Raw genomic sequence first — 19574 nt, 5'->3', positions numbered from 1 at the left:
ATTTCGACCCCGGAATTTTCTCTATCCACTAAATTGGACGCCTGTCCTCCTTCTGCCCCCCTCGCTCCTTCACCCCATTTCAAACTCTCCCGCGGCTCAGCCGCCCCCTCCCCTTGCTCCGCCTTCCTTTTCCGAAGCCACTGCACCTCCGTCAGCGCCACGTAATGGCGCGGGTTTCAAAACTCTCGCAGAACGTATTAGCCACGATCTGCAGAAGAAAGAAACCCTGACGGAAGACGATGCCGATATTCTTGCATTGTGCCCCATCCACTTCACAGATACTGAGGAGGATGGCATAGTTCGGCGGGTTGTCGAGTACCGCCCCCTGAGCTATAATATCCTTACCGAGCTCCGCAAAGCAATGCGGGACGTAGGAGTCACTAGCCCCTACGTGAGAGGCATGCTGGAAGCCATCGCAAGGAACCACCTAATGGTTCCAGATGACTGGAAAACCACCTTTCGCATGCTCCTGAGCCCTGCGCAATTTGTGGTCTGGGAAAGTGAGTTCCGCCAGCAATGCTTCAACAGAGCAGCCACCTCTGGCGGCGCCTACAACCGCCGCTCAGCTTTACGGCTTCGATGCTTTTGCCAACCCCAACGATCAGATTGTCCTGCCTGAGGCCACCCTTACGGTCGCCTCTGAGTGCGCCTATAAGGCATTTATCAAAGTCCCCAATGCCGGCCAGCCAACCCAGAGTTTCTCCTCCATCCGGCAAAAGCCCCAAGAGCCCTATGCTGAATTTGTGAACAGGCTCCAGGAAGCGCTCAAGAGGCAGGTAGATAGCGAGGAGGCCCAAAACGAGCTCCTCATGCGCCTCGCAAAGGAGAACGCTTCCATGGAGTGCCGCAGGGCAATCACGGGCCTAGGCAAAAATCCTGAACTGGCCGACATGCTTAAGGCTTGCCAGGACATTGGGTCCTCCGCCCACCAAGCTAGCCTCCTCGCTGCAGCACTCTCCACCGGCGGGAGACAGTCTCAGGATGACTGCTTTAACTGCGGCAGACCCGGACACTTCCGAAGGGAGTGTAGGCAGCCCGGTGGGGGGGCCTACAACCCCGATGGAGGAGGGTCCTTCCCCAGGAGGAGAAGGCCACCTAAAACCCGGTGCCCACGTTGCCAGAAGGGCTTCCATTGGAGAAACGACTGCCCGTCGGGAAACTCCCGCCCGGGCGTCTCCCCAGCCCAGGACCAAGGAGGAGAGTACTAGAGCAGACCCAAACGCCAAGGCCCCTGCCAAAGCCACCCCCCTCTCGTGGCATCTCGCTCGCATGCACCCAGCCCATCTCCTTTAAGTTCCCCCACGAGGTTCTTGTCGCCCCAACCCAGTATGACGAGCCCATCCCTACCGGGACAATTGGGCTAGTGCTGCCAAAGGCCTCTGCCGCTGAACAGGGACTGTTCATCGTCCCCGGAGTGATCGACTCCACGCACCAAGGACCCATCCACCTCCAGGTCTGGACAAACATCCCACAGGAGCTGCCCGCCGGAGCCAGCTGCGCTCAGCTGATTCTCTTGCCCCATGCGCTGCCCGCTGCCGACCCAATAAAGGCTACGAGCCCCAGCAGCCAACATGGCGCAGCCCACACCACCGTCGCAGCGGTGGAGACACCTATCGGGAGCTCCCGTCCATATCTGGAGCTCGCCATAGAAGGATGTAAGTTCAAGGGCCTGGTGGACACCGGCGCTGATGTTACCGTCATCAGAGCAGCCGAGTGGCCCGACCAGTGGCCGACCGAGGCTTGCCCGCACATCTGGGGGGTGGGGGGGAGACAAACCGCGAGACGGAGCATCCGCCCGCTCACGGTCAACAGCCCCGGACTTGAGCGGCAGCTCACAGTCCGCCCCATCGTTCTAGACATCCATGTCAATCTCTGGGGAAGAGACCTCATGAGTCAGGTTAAAACGACTCTGGTCTGGGATGGGTAAAGCCGTCACGGATCATCGATTCCAATCGTGCCTTCCGAAGTTGCCTCCTAATTTCCACAGGAAAACTGTTTCCCTCTCCCCTCCTCTTCTCCTTCTGTTTTTCGACCAGTAGAGGCGGAGGGCCAATTGGCTGACTGGCCCTCCCTGGATTAAAATCTGGGCCCGTCCTGATACCGTAGCACTGTCAGGACAGGCCCTAAACTAGGGGGATGCTGCCGCACCAAATTCACCCATAAACCGGCTTGGGCACCCCAACAATGTTGCTCTCCGGTTTTCTGACTTATTCCGGCCCTTGGCCGAGGCCGCCCCTTAAGGAGCGGTCTCGGCGGGCGGCGATTCCCCAAGATAATTCGATCACAAAATTTAGCACCATCCAGCTTCCTGCATTAGCCACCAAGGTCACGGTAAGTGCAACTCCCTTGCAAAGAAACCCCCCCTTCCTTTCTCCTTTGTGTGTGCGAGGAATTTGCCTCTAATTGCCTGATTGCTTCATTCCCCGGATGCACCCATCCCCCCAAAAGGTGCTTCCAAAGCCCCCTTTGTGTTGCTGATTAAGCATGCATACCCACAATCCCCCCAGGACTCGCCTGTTCCCTCCCCCCTCGAGGCTCGGACCCTCGCCTTGACGCACCCTGATGACGCTCTGAAGCCAATTCCCACCAGGGTCGCCTACCTCCTGCCCTCCCTGTCAAACAACTAAAGAAAGAGGAGTGTAGGCGGCCCCCAGGAGGCTTGCATTAAAAGCAACCTTCACAGGCTGCAAAACAAGCCTTCTTCCTTCCCATATTAAATCTAAACACTAACTCGATCCCAATCTCCCGCCATCCGCTCTAGAACTGAGCCTGGCGGGACCCGGCCCCCCCCCGTAACCTGGGAAAGGGGGGGTGTGTTTCAGTCCCTCTTCCTACAGGTTCCCGTGGACTCCGATTCGCCATGACAGGCCAACCCATGGAATGGCGCCAGGAGGAAACCAACCCCATCCCGGAGATGGAACGCATCTCTCTAGAGGATCCCGCCCAGCGATCCCAGCAGGAACGCCGTCGCCAACGCCCAAAGACCCGAATGACCTGGGGAGACGTCAAGGCGACCACCAGCCAGGCCCCTAGCGCTGCTGCGCCAGCAAGACCACCCCGAGACACCCGAGAACCTCTGTGCCGCTCTCTTTGCGATCATCACCACCAACTCAGCGACCACCATCCTTTGCCTGCTCTGCTGCCTCCTGCCGATGGCGATCGGCCACCCCCTGGCAAGCTTTCACCAGACCAACATCTGGGAGCAGTTTGCTGCCGCTGCCAACGTCTCATCTTTCTGCCTGGGCCAGTACCTAGGAGTCGGGAGCCTGCTGAGCTCCTGCCTGCTCCCCGTCTGCAAAGCACCCGGAGACTTCCTAGCGGAGTCTGGGCTGAGCCCCTTCATGAATGCCTCATCCATCAGATATTCTATGAGCGCCGACTGGGGACCCGTCGTCCAACCCTCCCGGCTGGCGCTCTTTCCCTTGTCACCAAGACGGTCGCTAACCACGAGTCCAACACCTGCGCCCGCATCACCGGCGCAGCCGAACGGGGAACCGACCCGGGCCCATTTGTCGGCTCGGCCAGTTGGAACTGCACACACATGGAGGACATTCCCCCCGTGTTCGGAAACATCCTGCTCCCCAGGGGCTGGTTCTGGACCTGCGGGGAGAGGACGTTTAACTACATTCCCGCCCGACTCCCTGCCGGAACTCTTTGCTGCCTCAGTCGCCTCACCATTGTCCTACCCCAGGCTCCACCCCGGGAGCCCGGACGCCGCCGCCGCCGCTCCGCCCTGCCTTTCGACCCCTCCTGTCGGAGCGACGCGGTCGCCCTCTCCGAAGCGGAGTTCGTCTCCCTCGCAACTTCCCTAGTGGGAGTCCCCGGACTCGCTTCCTACAATGCTAAGACTATTGGCCGGCTGGCCTGTGCCCTTGCGAAGTCCATCAACTCTACCTCCACCGCTCTGGATGCCCTGGCCTCCGAGCAGCAGGAACTTCGTCAAGCGACCCTAGACAATCGTGCCGCTATTGATTATTTGTTGTTGTTACATCACCAAGGTTGTGAGAATGTACATAATATGTGTTGTTTTAATCTTTCTGATAATTCCCAGTTAATCCACATGAAAGTGCGTGAGCTGCAAGAAGTTGTATCTAATCTGAAGTATGATGTTTTGCCCCATTGGTGGTCAGCCCTCTGGAGCTGGCTGCCGGGAGGATGGTTGAGTGCTATTGTACAGCTCTGCATTGGTTTAATTGTGTGCCTTGTTATCGGATCTTGTTTCGTTCAATGCGTGTCTGATATTGCCTGTAACGTGTGTAAGAAACCCCTCGCATTTCCCTTACCCCGCAACCAAGTTCTAATGTTGCACAAGCAGCTTGGCCAACTTGACCAAACGGCGGAGGAGACAAGCGTCCCCTTAAATCACCCCTTAGCGTTTCGGCCCCCCGTTTTCTAAAATGTAAAAAAGGAGGAGATGTAGTAGTGCACTGCCGACCCAGCAGTGCCGTAGTAGAACGTTGGGACGCCAACGGACCTACGGCCTTGCCGGTCGCATCGCACCCCCACTCCTCATCCCCCCATGAGTCACGGGTCGTGAACTGTCTGGCTCAATCACCGGGCGCAGGGACAATGGTCTTGCCCCCAGGTGAGGATTAGGCTCAGACGCGTACGCTCTTCTCCGCACGTAGCCAGCTGAGATCATGCATCACATGATGATCTCCCGACCTCCCGCTCTCCCGGAACTCCCCCCAATCCTCCCTCCTACACGCCCCCGATAGAGTAACAATAAAAGGTGCCAGGAACCGGCAGACGGGAGACTCGCTAGGAACACGGACCTCCGGTCTCCCGCTGCTGGCGATCTCCACCAGATGTTATCTCCGCGTCTCGTCTCGTTCTTACGCTGACCGCGTGGGTCGACTACACATTCCCTCTGGACTCCTGGCAACTCTCATGAGCATTCAGCTAGGGAAAGACCAGCCCTTTAACTTGCAGGGAAGTTTCCGGCAGCGGAGGGGGCATTGGTGGCCAGGAGCAAGCAGAGCTCATCCCCAGCAACCCTTCCTGAGCCTCAGGGGTTGCTTGGCCCAAGCCCAGACCCTTCATCAGCCAGGCCAGTGGTCTTTGCCTCACAACTGTCTCCCACCCCCCACCCCTCACATTGCTTCCAGTGTGGGGGATGATGCCTGGCAGGGTTGACACGTAGGAGAGCAGGGGTTGTTCAGCTGGACCTGCTCAAGGGCTGTTTTTACTCCCCAGTCCCCTCCTGCAGGCACAGATATCTCTCTAGTCTAGTGCATCCCATGGCCACTGTGGTGCTTCCCCTCCCTGCGCAGGGCCCTTGGGCGATGGAACCTTCCCTCCCTCCCTGTCCTGGGGGTTGTCCTCCCCAGAGATGTTCTTTTCCAATTGGCCCGAGGGGCCCAGAAACAATTTAGCCCACAGGGCGCCTGATGTTGAAGGCTGCCCCCTCTGGCTTCTCCCCCCCTCTCTCCCCCCCCCCCCCCCCCCCCCCGCGTGTCAGGCCCCGCCCCGCCGCAGTTGCCTCACTAACGGCCGGAGTTGGCTAGACAGCTGACACGCCACACCCAGTTGCCTCACTGGACGAGCGACTGCTGCCTGACGGGAGGTGGCCCTGGCACACCCTCCCAACGCACCCTCCTCACGAGCTGTCTGGCCCTTCCACCACTCCACACCTCTCCCATGTCACCCTGCTGCAGCGGCAGCTCCTGAGCTCCCCTTTGCTCTCCCTTAAATCCCCTTCCCAGACTCAAAACCCTCCCCCTGCCCAGCTGCAGCACGTCCCTGCCGAGCCGATCGGGCTCAGCTGCGCTCCGGGCGCGGCCGGAGCTACGGAGCTTCGAAGCATTCTCGCGTCGGTCCTGAGGAACCCCCCTGCCCAGCCGACCTCAGGATCACCGGCTTCAGTCCAGGCGCGGGGACAGCTACTATCGCTCCGCCCGCGCCCGGAGAGCCACAGTGCAAGCAAAGAGCCACATGGACAGAATTTCAGTGGAAAGTGTTGGAAAATCTCCTTGTAGAGATCTTTCCCCGTAGAGATCGTTCCCTTGCACATCGTGCCAGTGTGGGGGATGATGCATGGCATTGCTTCCAGTGTGGGGGATGATGCATGGCAGGATTGACATGTAGGAGAGCAGGGGTTGTTCAGCTGGACTTGCTCATGGGCTGTTTTTACATCCCAGTCCCCTCCTGCAGGCACAGATCTCTCTCTAGTCTAGTGCATCCCGCGGCCACAGTGCAAGCAAAGAGCCACATGGACAGAATTTCAGTGGAAAGTGTTGGAAAATCTCCTTGTAGAGATCTTTCCCTGTAGAGATTGTTCCCTTGCACATCATGCCAGCGTGGGGGATGATGAATGGCAGGGTTGACATGTAGGAGAGCAGGGGTTGTTCAGCTGGACTTGCTCATGGGCTGTTTTTACTTCCCAGTCCCCTCCTGCAGGCACAGATCTCTCTCTAGTCTAGTGCATCCCGTGGCCACAGTGCAAGCAAAGAGCCACATGGACAGAATTTCAGTGGAAAGTGTTGGAAAATCTCCTTGTAGAGATCTTTCCCTGTAGAGATTGTTCCCTTGCACATCGTGCCAGCGTGGGGGATGATGAATGGCAGGGTTGACATGTAGGAGAGCAGGGGTTGTTCAGCTGGACTTGCTCATGGGCTGTTTTTACTCCCCAGTCCCCTCCTGCAGGCACAGATATCTCTCTAGTCTAGTGCATCCCGCGGCCACAGTGCAAGCAAAGAGCCACATGGACAGAATTTCAGTGGAAAGTGTTGGAAAATCTCCTTGTAGAGGTCTTTCCCTTGCACATCGTGCCAGTGGCTAAGCTTAGCGGAGCTGATCCCCGTGTGTGTGAGCGTGCTTGCATGTGAGCTTAGGCACAAAGAAAAGTTGGAGTCGTTTGTAGTTTCTAATCTAATAAAAAGAGTATTTATTAGTGAACTCCATTCTGGATAGAAAGGTAGATAGATAGGTTCAACAACCTATTCTAATCTAGCTGGATGGAGATGGATGCGTGGAGCACCCAACCTCCCTACGCACATGGTGCAGAGAGCTAGAACAAGATGGATAGTAAGACAGAGAGAGAGAGAGGCCAGAAGGAAGTCCCTAAGAGTATCAGTCTGACATCAAAGGGATAGAGCCAGCATGATAGAGTAAATTTGACAATTGCTATTGCTAGGTCCCTATCTAGCATCTGACTAACTAGGAAAAAAACCCCTCTGGTTGAGGCAGGGAACAGCATAAAGTCCTTCTCTTCCAACAGAAAGAATATTGTTGCACTCATTTGGTAAAAGGTGAATCTACATGGATTCCCATGGATCCTCCACTTTTTAATTGAGAACTCTCCCCCCACCCCCACCCCGTATCACATCACATGTAGAAGTCAGGACTATGGGCTGGACTATAAAAAAGTGGATCTAACACAGTGATGGCGAACCTTTTCGAGACTAAGTGCCCAAACTGCAACCCAAAACCCATTTATTTATCGCAAAGTGCCAACATGACAATTTAACCTGAATACTGTGGTTTTAGTTTAGAAAAAAAACAGTTGGCTCCAAGGCACACGTTATGTGGGAGTAAGCTTGGTAGTAGTCGGTGGCTTTGCTATGAAGCAACCGTGCAACACTTGGAATGGGTGAATCACAATCCTAGGAGGGTTTACTCAGAAGCAAGCCCCATTGCTGTGCGCCTCTAGCATCTTTGCCTCCTCTGTCTCTGCCCTCCCTTTGGGCAGCAGCCACCGGGAGCACAGACACCAGGCTCGCCAGCCGAGTCCTCCCTGCTCACCAAGGTGCGTGCACGTTGTGCCCAATGGCCCAAGTCAGCCAAGATGTGTGTGTGGGGAAAATTTTCTGCCCCCACATGACGAAATCTGTGCGTGCGTGCCCACAGAGAGGGCTCTGAGTGCCACCTCTGGCACACGTGCCATAGGTTCGCCACCACTGACCTAACAGTTCCTGGCACACAGCAGCAGCGTAAAAACATGAATCCAAGGCACAGATCCTCATACGTTTAATGAATTCCTATGATGTTTCCATTGAAAATGAAATTAAACCACCATGATACTAGAGTATGTCTTGGTCTGTAGGCAAAACCAAATCAATTGCGCATTCAATGCTTCATGGTACCACAGCGGTGCAAAAACGTGGTTAAAATGCACGGATCCTCATGATTCTTGCAACAGATCCCCAAAATCACCAGCTGATCACAGCCCCTCGCCGCAGAGCTGAACACAACAATCTATTTCTTTACCTTTCCTTGCTTGCCTCCCGCAGCCCCCTTCCCTCCCCCTGATAAACTCTCCCCGCTAATCGATTCATCACCGGGTTAAACAAATAACTTTTTTTCCCTTCTTCCAAAGACAAAAAAAAGAGAGAAAATTACCTCGCAGCAAACGAGAGGCGCAGATTCCCCTTTTGTTTCTCACTCGGGACACTACAAAAGCGGCAGACCCCAAATCCCGTGGTTTTGGTTCCCGTTTCTGTCCTTCAGCGGCGGGCATCCAGACTCGAGGTCTGCACAAGAGAAGCGCGGCCTGCTCTCTACCAAGGGGAGTTAGGAGAACACGCTCGCTCAGCGCTGCTGGGCGCCTCTGCCTGCTCATCCCACCCCCTGATTCAAGTTCATTCGACTCGATTGGCCCACGAGCCGCCGTGGCGCGAAAAGTTCAGAGAGGGGCGAGGGTGGGGAACGGCCGTCGGTGGGGAAAGGGCCGTTCAGGGCACCGCAAAAGAGGCAGGGGAAAAATCCCGCGGTTTTTTTCCCGGCCTCTCCGCTTTCGTTTCCACTGCAGAGCCCAGGTCCCAAGAGTTGCACGTTTTAAATCTCCGCCAGAGAAACACGCGTTCTTTCCGCCAGCGCGGCTGGGCTTTGCGTCAGCTCGGTCCGCCCCCACGGGCAGCAGCCGCCAGAGTCTGAAAGGAAAGTCTGAGCCTCGGAAGGATGGGCTGTCCCCCTCCCCCTCCCGCCAAAGGAGCCGCAGCAGCGCCTGGCGAAGCCCCCCAAGACGGAGCAGCTCACCTTTTGCCCGCGGCGGGGAGGAATTTCGCACAGGTCGCACCTGATCGGTCAGAGCCGCCTCTGCCAACGTTGCCCTCGTCGGCGCCTCTGCTTTGAGGTGAAAGAAAGCGGGCGGAGGGGGAAGCCCTGCAGGGGAGAGGGACAAGCAAGTTTTCCCGAGGCGAAGGGGGGGGGGAGGTCAGACAGGCGCCCAGGAGTCACTAAACGGAACCTGCCCCGAGCAAGACGTGTGTCAGACGGGAGGGAGGGAGGCCGGGAGGAGCCCCCGGGGGAAGCCAACTTCGCAGGAGGGACTGGCGGCCGCCGGGCTCGTTTGCGCACATCCGCGGGGTCTCCCCGTGGGCGCTGCTGTCCAAAGCCCCGATTCCTCTCGTCCTCCCCTCCCCCCCACACACCCAGAGCCCCCTTCCGTCGCTTCCCACCTGTTGCTCCTCCAGCCCGCTTCTCCTTCCTCCAGGAATGTGATTGGGGGGGGGGGGGGGCGGCTTTTCTGTTAATCAAGAGCTGGCTACATCATTAAAGCCAGGTCGTTGAATACTATCTAGGCGGCTGAATATTATCCTGCACAGTGTTGCGTTAAGGCATTCCTGGATCTTGACTGGAACAAACACACGAGCTGCACAACTCACTAATATTTTTTGCGCATGTAACCTCAGCTTGTGGGTTCTGTGGGGCAGAACCTGGAATGAGTTTGCAACAACAATTTTTAAAAACAAAATGGTTTACTTTCTTAACACATAACATGTAACATCAACATTTAACATCACACTTCAAGGTCCTGTTCAGGTTGCCTTTTCAAGTCCTTATATTTACAGTCTACTGATACTGCCAAGTCCAATTCTTCTTTGCAAGTGGGTTGGCTCCTGAAGACTCCAAGGGCTGGATGAACAGGATTCAACATGATGAAGCTTTCCAGGAGAACTCTCACCCATTACAACCACAAAAAGAAACCCTGAAACAATAAACTCCAACATTTACAACATAGCAAAAATAAACAACTACCTTCCCAGTAGTTCCCAACAACATTGCAGTTACCTTAACAAGGTGTTAAGGGCTTATACAAATCAAGGTCTGAGTCTGGTAGCCTTGTCTCCTCCAAACTACATGAGCTCTGCAGCTTTGAGTCTCCACCCCTTTCTGGGTCAACCCTTTCTGAGCATGGGGGTTACACACACACTTCAGAGTTCACAGTCAGGTGAATGAATGAGTGTGAGGCAGCTACCCCCGCTTACTGAGGTTGGTTAGTGGTGACCTGGCAGAGAGCCTTCTGGGTCATGGTAGGAACGCTCTGGACCGCTCTCCCCAGGGAGATTTGTCTGCCCCTTCTGCTGCTGTCTTCTGGAAGGACTCTTGTTTCATTTGGCATTCCTTCAATGATCTCACCTTCCTAACTAATACTGTTCTTATGTTTTGCATTTATTTACACTTTGTTTTTAATTGTTGTGATGATGTGTTTGTGGGATGGAAGAACACTGCATCCCGTCACTTGGCTTCAGCAAAGTGTGGGAGGGGCTTGCTCAGAAATGGAAGTGCTGGTATGTCCAGGCTGAGGACGGAGCACCTAACGGAATGGTTTTCCACCAACAGAGAGAGTTGAACTGCAGCAATGGGTAATAAGTGTTCTGTACATGTGCAGGAACCTTGTAAACAGAGGGGTGGTCTCAAGCGTGACTTGACCCTGGTGGTAAACTTGGTCTATGTGTAACCTCTATCTGTGGGTTCTGTGGGGCAGAACTTGGAAGGAGTTGCAAAGAACTAAAGTTAAAACAAAATGGTTTACTTCCTTAACAAACAACACTTTTAACATTCACATTCAACATTAACAATTTACAGGTTGCATTTCAAGTCCTTATATTTACAATCTACTGATAATGCCAAGTCCAATTCTTCCTGCTGGTGGTTGGCTTATGAAGACTTCAGAGGCTTGGTGAACGGGATCCAAGATGATGAAGGTCCCCAAAAGAATTCCCATCAACTACATACATAGCAAGCCCTTAAACAAGGCGTTAAGAGCTTATAAAGAATTAAATCAAGGTCCCAGCCTGGTAGCCTTGCTTCCTCCAACTTCACCAGTTTTTGCAGCCTTCTGCTGCTTTGAGTCTCCACCCCTTTCTGGGTCAACCCATTCTGAACATAGGGGTTACATATGTTTTCACAAAGAAACCTTTAGCATTTGAAGAATCTTCTGGCGGTTTTCCCTGTTTAGGCTCCACAGGTCAGGAAAGGCCACTGTGTATTTTAGGCAGTGGCCAACACAATAAGATGGAAGAGCATCTCAGGAGGGTTACTTCTCCCCAAGAAAAGAAATAAGGGAAAGGGTTAACTGCCCCTTCCCTTAATGCCATCATCAGACCTACATGGCTGTAATTTGAGGTGAAAGAACACATCCAGCCATGGTTTTTAAGTCTCATGTGTGGTTTGGCCCTGGAGGATATCTGGATTCAGCATCGGTTTATTTGCTCTCCTTTAGCTCATTGTTACAACCAGACTTCTGCTTAGGAAACCCGCTTCTCTATGTGTTGGAAGAAAGTGAAAAGTCGTGCTGGGTACCGCTAGCTTATGGATGGCACCAGGTAGGAGAGAGACAATTCAAGCCTTTTCTAAGAGTTCAAAATAGAAGTCGAGGGGAGGGGTCATGGCCCAGTGGTGGAGCGTCTGTGTGGAAGGCAGAAGGGCCCCCGGGTTCAGTCTCCGGCATCTCCAAGGAAAAGGGATCTGCCTGCATGGGGATGTGGAATACCTCCATCTGAGACCCTGGAAAGCCATTGCTGGTCCGTGTAGACATTACGGACCTTGATCGACCCAGAGTCTGATTCAGCGTTGGATAGCTTCATGCGTTCACATTAACTTTTTTATCATTACAAATATCAAAACTGCAAGTCACAAAGCGGGTGAAAAATCAAATATTTCCATAGTAATCAATATAGGTTTTCAAGCACGGGAGACAAGATCATCTCCCATGGCAGAAGTCTAATAAGGTAGAGCATCCATCACCTACTCACCTACCTACTCCCAGCGTTTGGGACTCTTTAGTTTGGAGAGGAGACGTCTGAGGGGGGGTATAATCGAAGTCTATAAAATTATGCATGGGGTAGAAAATGTTGACAGAGATAAATTTTTCTCTCTTTCTCACAATACTAGAACCAGGGGCATCCATTGAAAATGCTGGGGGGAAGAATTAGGACTAATAAAAGGAAACACTTCTTCACGCAACGTGTGATTGGTGTTTGGAATATGCTGCCACAGGAGGTGGTGATGGCCACTAACCTGGATAGCTTTAAAAGGGGCTCGGACAGATTTATGGAGGAGAAGTCGATTTATGGCTACCAATCTTGATCCTCTTTGATCTGAAATTGCAAATGCCTTAACAGTCCAGGTGCTCGAGTCGGGAGCAACAGCCGCAGAAGGCCATTGCTTTCACATCCTGCACGTGAGCTCCCAAAGGCACCTGGTGGGCCACTGCGAGTAGTAGAGTTGGACTAGATGGACTCTGGTCTGATCCAGCTGGCTTGTTCTTATGTTCTTATGTACTCACAGTTGCCACTCCCCCTAATACAAGCTTGTCACCATGCTACCCTCCAATGCTGGAAGGCAGAGAGGAACAGAACCACTGTAACAAGTGACAACTACTAATGTAATTACATTTGCCTTCAGAAAGGGAAATTTCTCAAAGATGAGGGGGATAGTGCGCAGGAAGCTGAAAGGGAAAATCAAGAGAGTCAAAAATGTCCAAGGTGCTTGGAGGTTATTTAAAAACACAGTCTTAAAAGCTCAGCTGGAATGTGTTCCGCAGGTTAGGAAAGGCAGCGCCCAGTCCAAAAGAAAGCCACCATGGTTAACAAGGGAGGTTGAGGAAATTATTAGGAAAAAAAAGATGTCTTTTAGAAAATGGAAGTCCAACTTAACTGATGAAGAATACCAGAGAGAACACAAATGGTGGCAAAAGAGAAGCAAGTTTGCTGTAAGGGAGGCAAAAAAGGATTATGAGGAACGCATGGCTGCGAACATCAAAACTAGCAACAAACAGTTCTTCAAGTACATCAAAAGCAGGAAGCCAGCTAGGGAAGCGGTAGGCCCGTTAGATGATGAAGGAACAAAAGGTGTGCTAAAAGATGACAGGGAGATTGCAGAGAAGCTGAATGAATTCTTTGCATCTGTCTTCACCCAAGAGGAGGTGAGGAACATTCCTGCACCTGAACCAAGCTTCTTAGGAGGTGAATCTGAGGAACTAGCGAAGATAGTGGTAGGCAAGGAAGAAGTTCTGGCAGCCATTGATAAACTAAATGCTACCAAATCCCCTGGCCCAGATTGCATTCATCCAAGAGTTCTTAAAGAGCTCAAGCATGAAATTGCTGATGTTCTCACATTAATATGCAACTTATCCCTGAAATCAGGCTCCATCCCTGAAGACTGGAAGATGGCCAATGTCACACCAATCTTTAAGAAAGGGTCTAGGGGGGACCCAGGAAATTACAGGCCAGTCAGTTTGACATCTGTTCCTGGTAAATTAGTAGAATCTATCATTAAAGATAAAATTATTAAACATGTAGAAAAGCAAGACCTGCTGAGGAAGAGTCAGCATGGCTTTTGTAGAGGCAAGTCCTGTCTTACAAACTTACTAGAGTTCTTTGAGGGTGTTAACAGACATGTGGATAAGGGGGAACCAGTGGACATTGTCTACTTGGATTTCCAAAAGGCTTTTGACAAAGTTCCTCACCAGAGACTGTTGAGAAAACTCAGCAATGAAGGAATAAGAGGGGAAGTCCTCCTATGGATTAAAAACTGGTTGAGGAACAGGAAACAAAGGGTGGGTATAAATGGGAAGTTCTCACAATGGAGAGATGTAGGTAGTGGGGTCCCCCAAGGATCCGTTTTGGGACCAGTGCTCTTTAACTTATTCATAAATGACCTGGAAGTAGGGGTGGGTAGTGTGGTGGCCAAGTTTGCAGATGATACCAAATTATGTAGGGTGGTAAGAACCACAAAGGATTGCGAAGAGCTCCAAGTGGACCTTGATAAATTAGGTGAGTGGGCTAAGAAATGGCAAATGCAGTTCAATGTAGCTAAATGTAAAGTGATGCACATAGGGGCAAAAAATCCAAACTTCACATACACGCTACAGGGGTCAGTGCTATCAGTCACAGACCAGGAAAGGGATTTGGGCGTCTTAGTTGATAGTTCCATGGGAATGTCAACTCAATGCATGGCAGCTGTGAAAAAGGCAAACTCTATGCTGGGGATCATTAGGAAAGGAGTTGATAATAAAACTGCAAGGATTGTCATGCCCTTGTATAAAGCAGAGGTGCGACCGCACTTGGAGTACTGTGTTCAGTTCTGGTCGCCACATCTCAAAAAGGATATCGAAGAGATAGAAAAAGTGCAGAGAAGGGCAACGAGGATGATTGAAGGATTGGAGCACCTTCCTTATGAGGAGAGGCTGCAGCGTTTGGGACTCTTTAGTTTGGAGAGGAGACGTCTGAGGGGGGATATGATTGAAGCCTATAAAATTATGCATGGGGTAGAAAATGTTGACAGAGAGAAATTTTTCTCTCTTTCTCACAATACTAGAACCAGGGGGCATACATTGAAAATGCTGGGGGGAAGAATTAGGACTAATAAAAGGAAACACTTCTTCACGCAACGTGTGATTGGTGTTTGGAATATGCTGCCACAGGAGGTGGTGATGGCCACAAACCTGGATAGCTTTAAAAGGGGCTTGGACAGATTTATGGAGGAGAAGTCGATCTATGGCTACCAATCTTGATCCTCCTTGATCTCAGATTGCAAATGCCTTAGCAGACCAGGTGCTCAGGAGCAGCAGCAGCAGCAGAAGGCCATTGCTTTCACATCCTGCATGTGAGCTCCCCAAGGCACCTGGTGGGCCACTGCGAGTAGCAGAATGCTGGACTAGATGGACTCTGGTCTGATCCAGCAGGCTAGTTCTTATGTTCTTAAGATGTGTACTGGCACAGTCGTACCTTTAATATAGCCCTTATATTGTTGCAGGGTGACCAAATATCCTTTTTTTGAGTCTGCCAACTATTTCCAACATCCAGATGGCATCCCCGTTGTCCCTTGCAGCTCTGTGAATGCTCCACCAGATTTCAGTATTAGTTGGCTGTCTTCTTTGAAGCTCTCAGTAGACACAGCCTTTAAAATAACGCTTATCACTTTCTAATAGTTGGCCACTTTGGTGGCCCCAACTTAGCAGAAGGTGGGATATAAATGTGGTAAATCTTTACTAAACCTTCTGATTTATGCTTTCTAGAGGCGTGATGTAAGACATCTCTGAGAATTCTAAAGAACAAATGCTACTAAATCTGTCCCATTTGTTCTTGGATTTATTCTGGGCATAAGGCCCATTTGTTCCTAAGTTATACTTCAAAGCTGAAAGCGGCAAGTTAGCCAGACGAGTGGAAAAATGAAAACCGAGACAAATTTTTCACTGAAAAAATCGATGAAAACCGAAACCGATGAAAACCAAAGGCATTGAAAACCGAGGTTCCACTGTATATCTTATACAGTACCATTTCAACATTAAAATATTTCCGCCTTTAACTTATAAAACTATACTTATATAAAATGTAAGGCACTTAATACTTTTATTTCAATTTTTCATTCACAATGTGTTATCATTCATGAAATGTCACAAATAAGATCTTTCCGTTTTGACAGCTCAAATCAAAAAATACATAGGCCTACCAGAAGAGGTGTGGGTAAGAGGACAACAGGTTGCAAAACAGAATTGTGGGCAATATGATACATGGGAGATACAGAAAACGCAAGTTTGAGCGGAGGAGATATGTGATAATGCTTCCTCTCCTAACTGCCACTAAGCGTCAATGGGATGATGTCTGCTTACTGGAAGACGGGCTGGTGGGGGCTGCTGTCGGTGGGACAGGGAGAGATGTGTGGAGCTGGCTGGCGTGCCTTGCTACTAGGCTTTGCTGGCCTTTACTTCCAAATCCTGGCTGGGGCTGGGCTGCTGATGGCCACGCCGAACAGGAGGGTGCCTTGTTGCTGCCACTGATCCACCAGACCCTCTCTGGCACTGCCTGCTTGTGGAGCCTGCTGCTGCTTGCCATGCAGCCCAGCTAGCACAGCCTCCGTGAACTGAGAGGGGGAGGGGGAACAGCCAAATGCCCCCCATGTGAAACTTGAAAATGGCCCCTGGGTCATCCACCCCCTCTGTCCCTCCCCTAAATACGCCATTGATACCATGCCTCTCTCCATCCCATTCTGTCTCAGGCAGTGGTGGGATCCAAAAATTTTAGTAACAGGTTCCATGGTGGTGGGATTCAAACTGTGGCATAGCGCCAATGGAGCTGGGCGGGGCACGATGGGGGCGTGACCGGGCATTCTGGGGGGGCATTCCTGGGGCGGGGCTGTGGCAAGGATGCAGCTGCTGCGCCGGTCCTTGGGCAGGAAACAAATGCACGCAGGCGCAGGCTGCCATGCACGCCAGTGCACCGCCTGCTAGACTGCTTCAAGTTCTGCGCGCTACTGCTGAGAGGAGGGGCGTAACTAAGGCCAAAATCACGTGGCAAAATCACCAATTAGTAACCCCCTCTCGGCACACACAAATAATTAGTAACCTACTCTCGGGAACCTGTGAGAACCTGCTGGATCCCACCTCTGCCCCTGGGTCATCCACCCCCTCTGTCCCTCCCCTAAATACGCCATTGATACCATGCCTCTCTCCATCCCATTCTGTCTCAGGGTAGTTGGTTGGTTTCAATGGCCACTGTGATGTGGGAAAGTGCAGCAGAAAAAGAAGAATGGGTATAATGGTGTCTTCATCTGCCTCCCTCTTTTAGCTGGTTCTCTGGTACTGAGCAATTCTTCCTTGTGACTTGGTAACCATGGACCAGTGATGAATTGTGGGTAGGAAAACCTTGAAACTCCTCCCAGCCATCACTGTGAGGCGATTTGGTGCATATCCAGTTTCGTGGTGTGTCGCATCGTGATGAACTGGCCCCGTCGTCATCCAGGTAAGCACAAAAGCCGTTGCCTCTAATTTTAAACCTGCAGTAAGAAATGGGGAGAATCGGTGTGTCTTTCTGTCATTAATGGTTGCATCAGATGATTTTCGGATGATATTAAATTACTTTTGCTGATTTAAAAGGTTTTCACGGGTGATTTTGTTATGTATACTTTAATTTTAACTGCCTTGGTAGCCCTTATGGGAGCAGAAAGGTGGGAGATAAATTTAAAGAAGAAGAAGTAGAAGGAGGAGGAGGAGGAGGGGGAGGAGGAGGAGGAGGAGGAGGAAGGAGGAGGAGGAGGAGGAGTTTGGATTTGTATCCCCCCTTTCTCTCCTGCAGGAAACTCAAAGGGGCTTACAATCTCCTTTCCCTTCCCCCCTCACAACAAACACCCTGTGAGGTAGGTGGGGCTGAGAGAGCTCCAAGAAGCTGTGACTAGCCCAAGGTCACCCAGCTGGCGTGTGTAGGAGTGCACAGGCTAATCTGAATTCCCCAGATAAGCCTCCACAGCTCAGGCGGCAGAGCTGGGAATCAAACCCGGTTCCTCCAGATTAGATACATGAGCTCTTAACCTCCTATGCCACAGCTGCTGCTCTTACTCTCAAGGAGATCCAGAAGAAAAACCCCTCCCAAATGAAGAAGGTCATAGATCTGCCCCATAGGTATCCTTTGATATCTTAAAATGAATTGTGGCATCAGCCCACAACCTCAGCGGCAGTTGTTGAAAATGTTGCTCCTCCAACCTACTACCATGGCAGCCGTTTCCCCGGCAACAACCATTTCCTCCCACACCACATCCCAGAATCAGCCACCATGTGTCTTTTCAAGAATCAGCAATTATGCAGCATCATGTATCAGGTTCTCTGAAGGCCCAGCGTTCAGTTTTACAAAGTTAAGTCCCTGGCTTGTTTTGTTGCAGAGATATAAGGGGAAAGGCACATCTCTGCAATGAAAGAAGCTAGAGACTTCCTGTTTCAACAACTGAAAGCTGGGAGTTCAGAGAACCTACACAGATCAGTATACTGATATAATGCTTTTGAAAAACCTTTTAAAATCTTGGGGGAATGGGAGGTCACTGCCAGGGTACTATGGCAAGGAAACTATGTAGAAACCTACTGTCTGAAAGCCCCGTTGTCACTAGGCTGTATTAACAACCCATTTCCACATTGTCCTCATGTGGAAAAGACCCATTTCTCAACAATCCAAGTCAGAGGCGTAGAAAGGGGGGAAGTGCCCAGTGCGCTGGTGCGTCCTCTGCCCCCATCCTGCCCCGGAAGGTCCCTGTCCCATCCCAGAACGTCCCCACCATGTCCCTGCCACACTCCAGCAGGGCCCAGTTCGTTATGCAGCCCCCACTTGGAGCTACGCCCTGATCCAAACCCATCATGGGGGTGTCTAAAATCTTAAGACACATTAGCATTTGTGATGGAAAATAGCTGAACTATGTATCAGCTAGAAAAATGTGATCTTATGCAACAGTATTATTAGGAAGCTGAGGTATGTGAACATGGAGTTTACAGACTTCATCTCAAAAAGGGGCGTGTCGTGGAATGATGCTATCGCTGCAGCAAAGGGAAGTCACATACGACTGTGAAAAGCATCTTTGCCTTTTGATCTCCTGAAAGGAGGACAGGAAGCCATACAAAGGTGCCAGGATGAAACTTCAAAGGCCTAAGTTACCTCGTGGACTGAACAGAATTTTCCTGAGAAGGGGAAAACAAAGGGTTTTGAATTCCATCTTGAGACGTGGTCAGAGAAGCATCTCTGGGCCATGGGTTCCCGGAATGGGGGCAAAGAACCAAAAGGAATGTAACCAGTTGAGCAATCCCTTAACTGCATCTAAGTTTTATTTCTTTTATTTCTGTTTTTCAATAAAAATCGTTGAGACCTCAGCTGGTTGGAGTTATTGGAGAAAAGGACCCAGGTTTTACTGAAACAAGCGTGGCTCTCCCAGGCTTGCTTTCATGATAGCATTCTTTTTGTAATGTAGAATAGACAGATCCGAGGATATCAAAGCCCAGGACATCAACAAGACCTTTTCATGGATACTCTTTTGGCCAGGGGATGTGCACCTTAAAATGAAAGTCTGTTTCTGCTATCAGGACTTCAGAAAAGAAGGGCTGGCACTTACCAGTTGCTGAAGATGGTACCATTTGTCCATTTCCAGGGTCGTCCTTCCTTCTGTATCCGGAGCCCAAACCAGTGATCCTTAGGGGTCTTATGACGCATTATAAAGACCTTTGAATTTAAATAAAATGCCAATGTTTTAGCTTTCCAATCTACTTCCGTCAAGATTTCGCATTTTAGATACAGCTGATCCTAGCTACTGTAGCTAAGGTGGGTTACTGGAGACCCAGCCAGAGCAGTCAGAAAACTGCTTGAGAGCAACCAAGAATTCAGTGGATCGTGTCCTTATGTAGTTTCCCCTTGTTGCACTGGAGAGGAAGGGAACAAGTGTGTCCTACAGTTGAAAATGAGAAGGGAAAATGTGTGAAAGGAGGAGGCTTTCCTAAGTGATCAACAGGACAATCCTGAGCAAAGTTATGCCCGTCCAAGTGACTGGGAGTGAGTGATTCAGCATGCCTAGTTATTTTTTGGGGGGGGGGGGGGGGG

At 51.3% G+C, this 19574-nt stretch overlaps 2 protein-coding genes and 1 long non-coding RNA gene across 5 annotated transcripts in view; all 3 read right to left on the bottom strand.

Annotated features, from left to right (window-relative positions):
- The window catches only part of LOC125428476, a 33256-nt gene extending 24481 nt beyond the window's left edge, over positions 1 to 8775 (bottom strand). The window contains exon 1 of the long non-coding RNA XR_007243845.1: positions 8341 to 8775. This is a non-coding gene — a long non-coding RNA (uncharacterized LOC125428476). The remainder of the gene's footprint in view (positions 1 to 8340) is intronic.
- The window catches only part of LOC125428472 (NKG2-A/NKG2-B type II integral membrane protein-like), a 171704-nt gene that overhangs the window by 45668 nt on the left and 106462 nt on the right, over positions 1 to 19574 (bottom strand). The window lies entirely within an intron of this gene.
- LOC125428474 (C-type lectin domain family 2 member D-like) lies at positions 16622 to 19197 on the bottom strand. The gene is made up of 2 exons (XM_048488617.1): positions 19093 to 19197; positions 16622 to 17001 (listed from the first exon to the last, which is right to left on the bottom strand). The coding sequence occupies exons 1-2, from the start codon at positions 19188 to 19190 to the stop codon at positions 16773 to 16775; spliced, it is 327 nt and encodes a 108-aa protein (XP_048344574.1). The 5' UTR covers positions 19191 to 19197; the 3' UTR covers positions 16622 to 16772.

The sequence above is a fragment of the Sphaerodactylus townsendi genome, linkage group LG03, assembly GCF_021028975.2.
Source record: "Sphaerodactylus townsendi isolate TG3544 linkage group LG03, MPM_Stown_v2.3, whole genome shotgun sequence".
NCBI lineage: Eukaryota > Metazoa > Chordata > Lepidosauria > Squamata > Sphaerodactylidae > Sphaerodactylus > Sphaerodactylus townsendi.
Note: the sequence above shows the minus strand (reverse complement) of the source record. Positions and strands in the feature narration are given on the sequence as shown.

Bases quoted from the DNA above. Each gene is read 5' to 3' on its own strand.
- LOC125428474 (XM_048488617.1), bottom strand. From the start codon at position 19,190: ATGCGTCATAAGACCCCTAAGGATCACTGGTTTGGGCTCCGGATACAG. The intron at 17,002-19,092 runs GTAAGTGCCAGC...TTCTTACTGCAG, and splicing joins GGTACCATCTTCAGCAACTG to GTTTAAAATTAGAGGCAACG.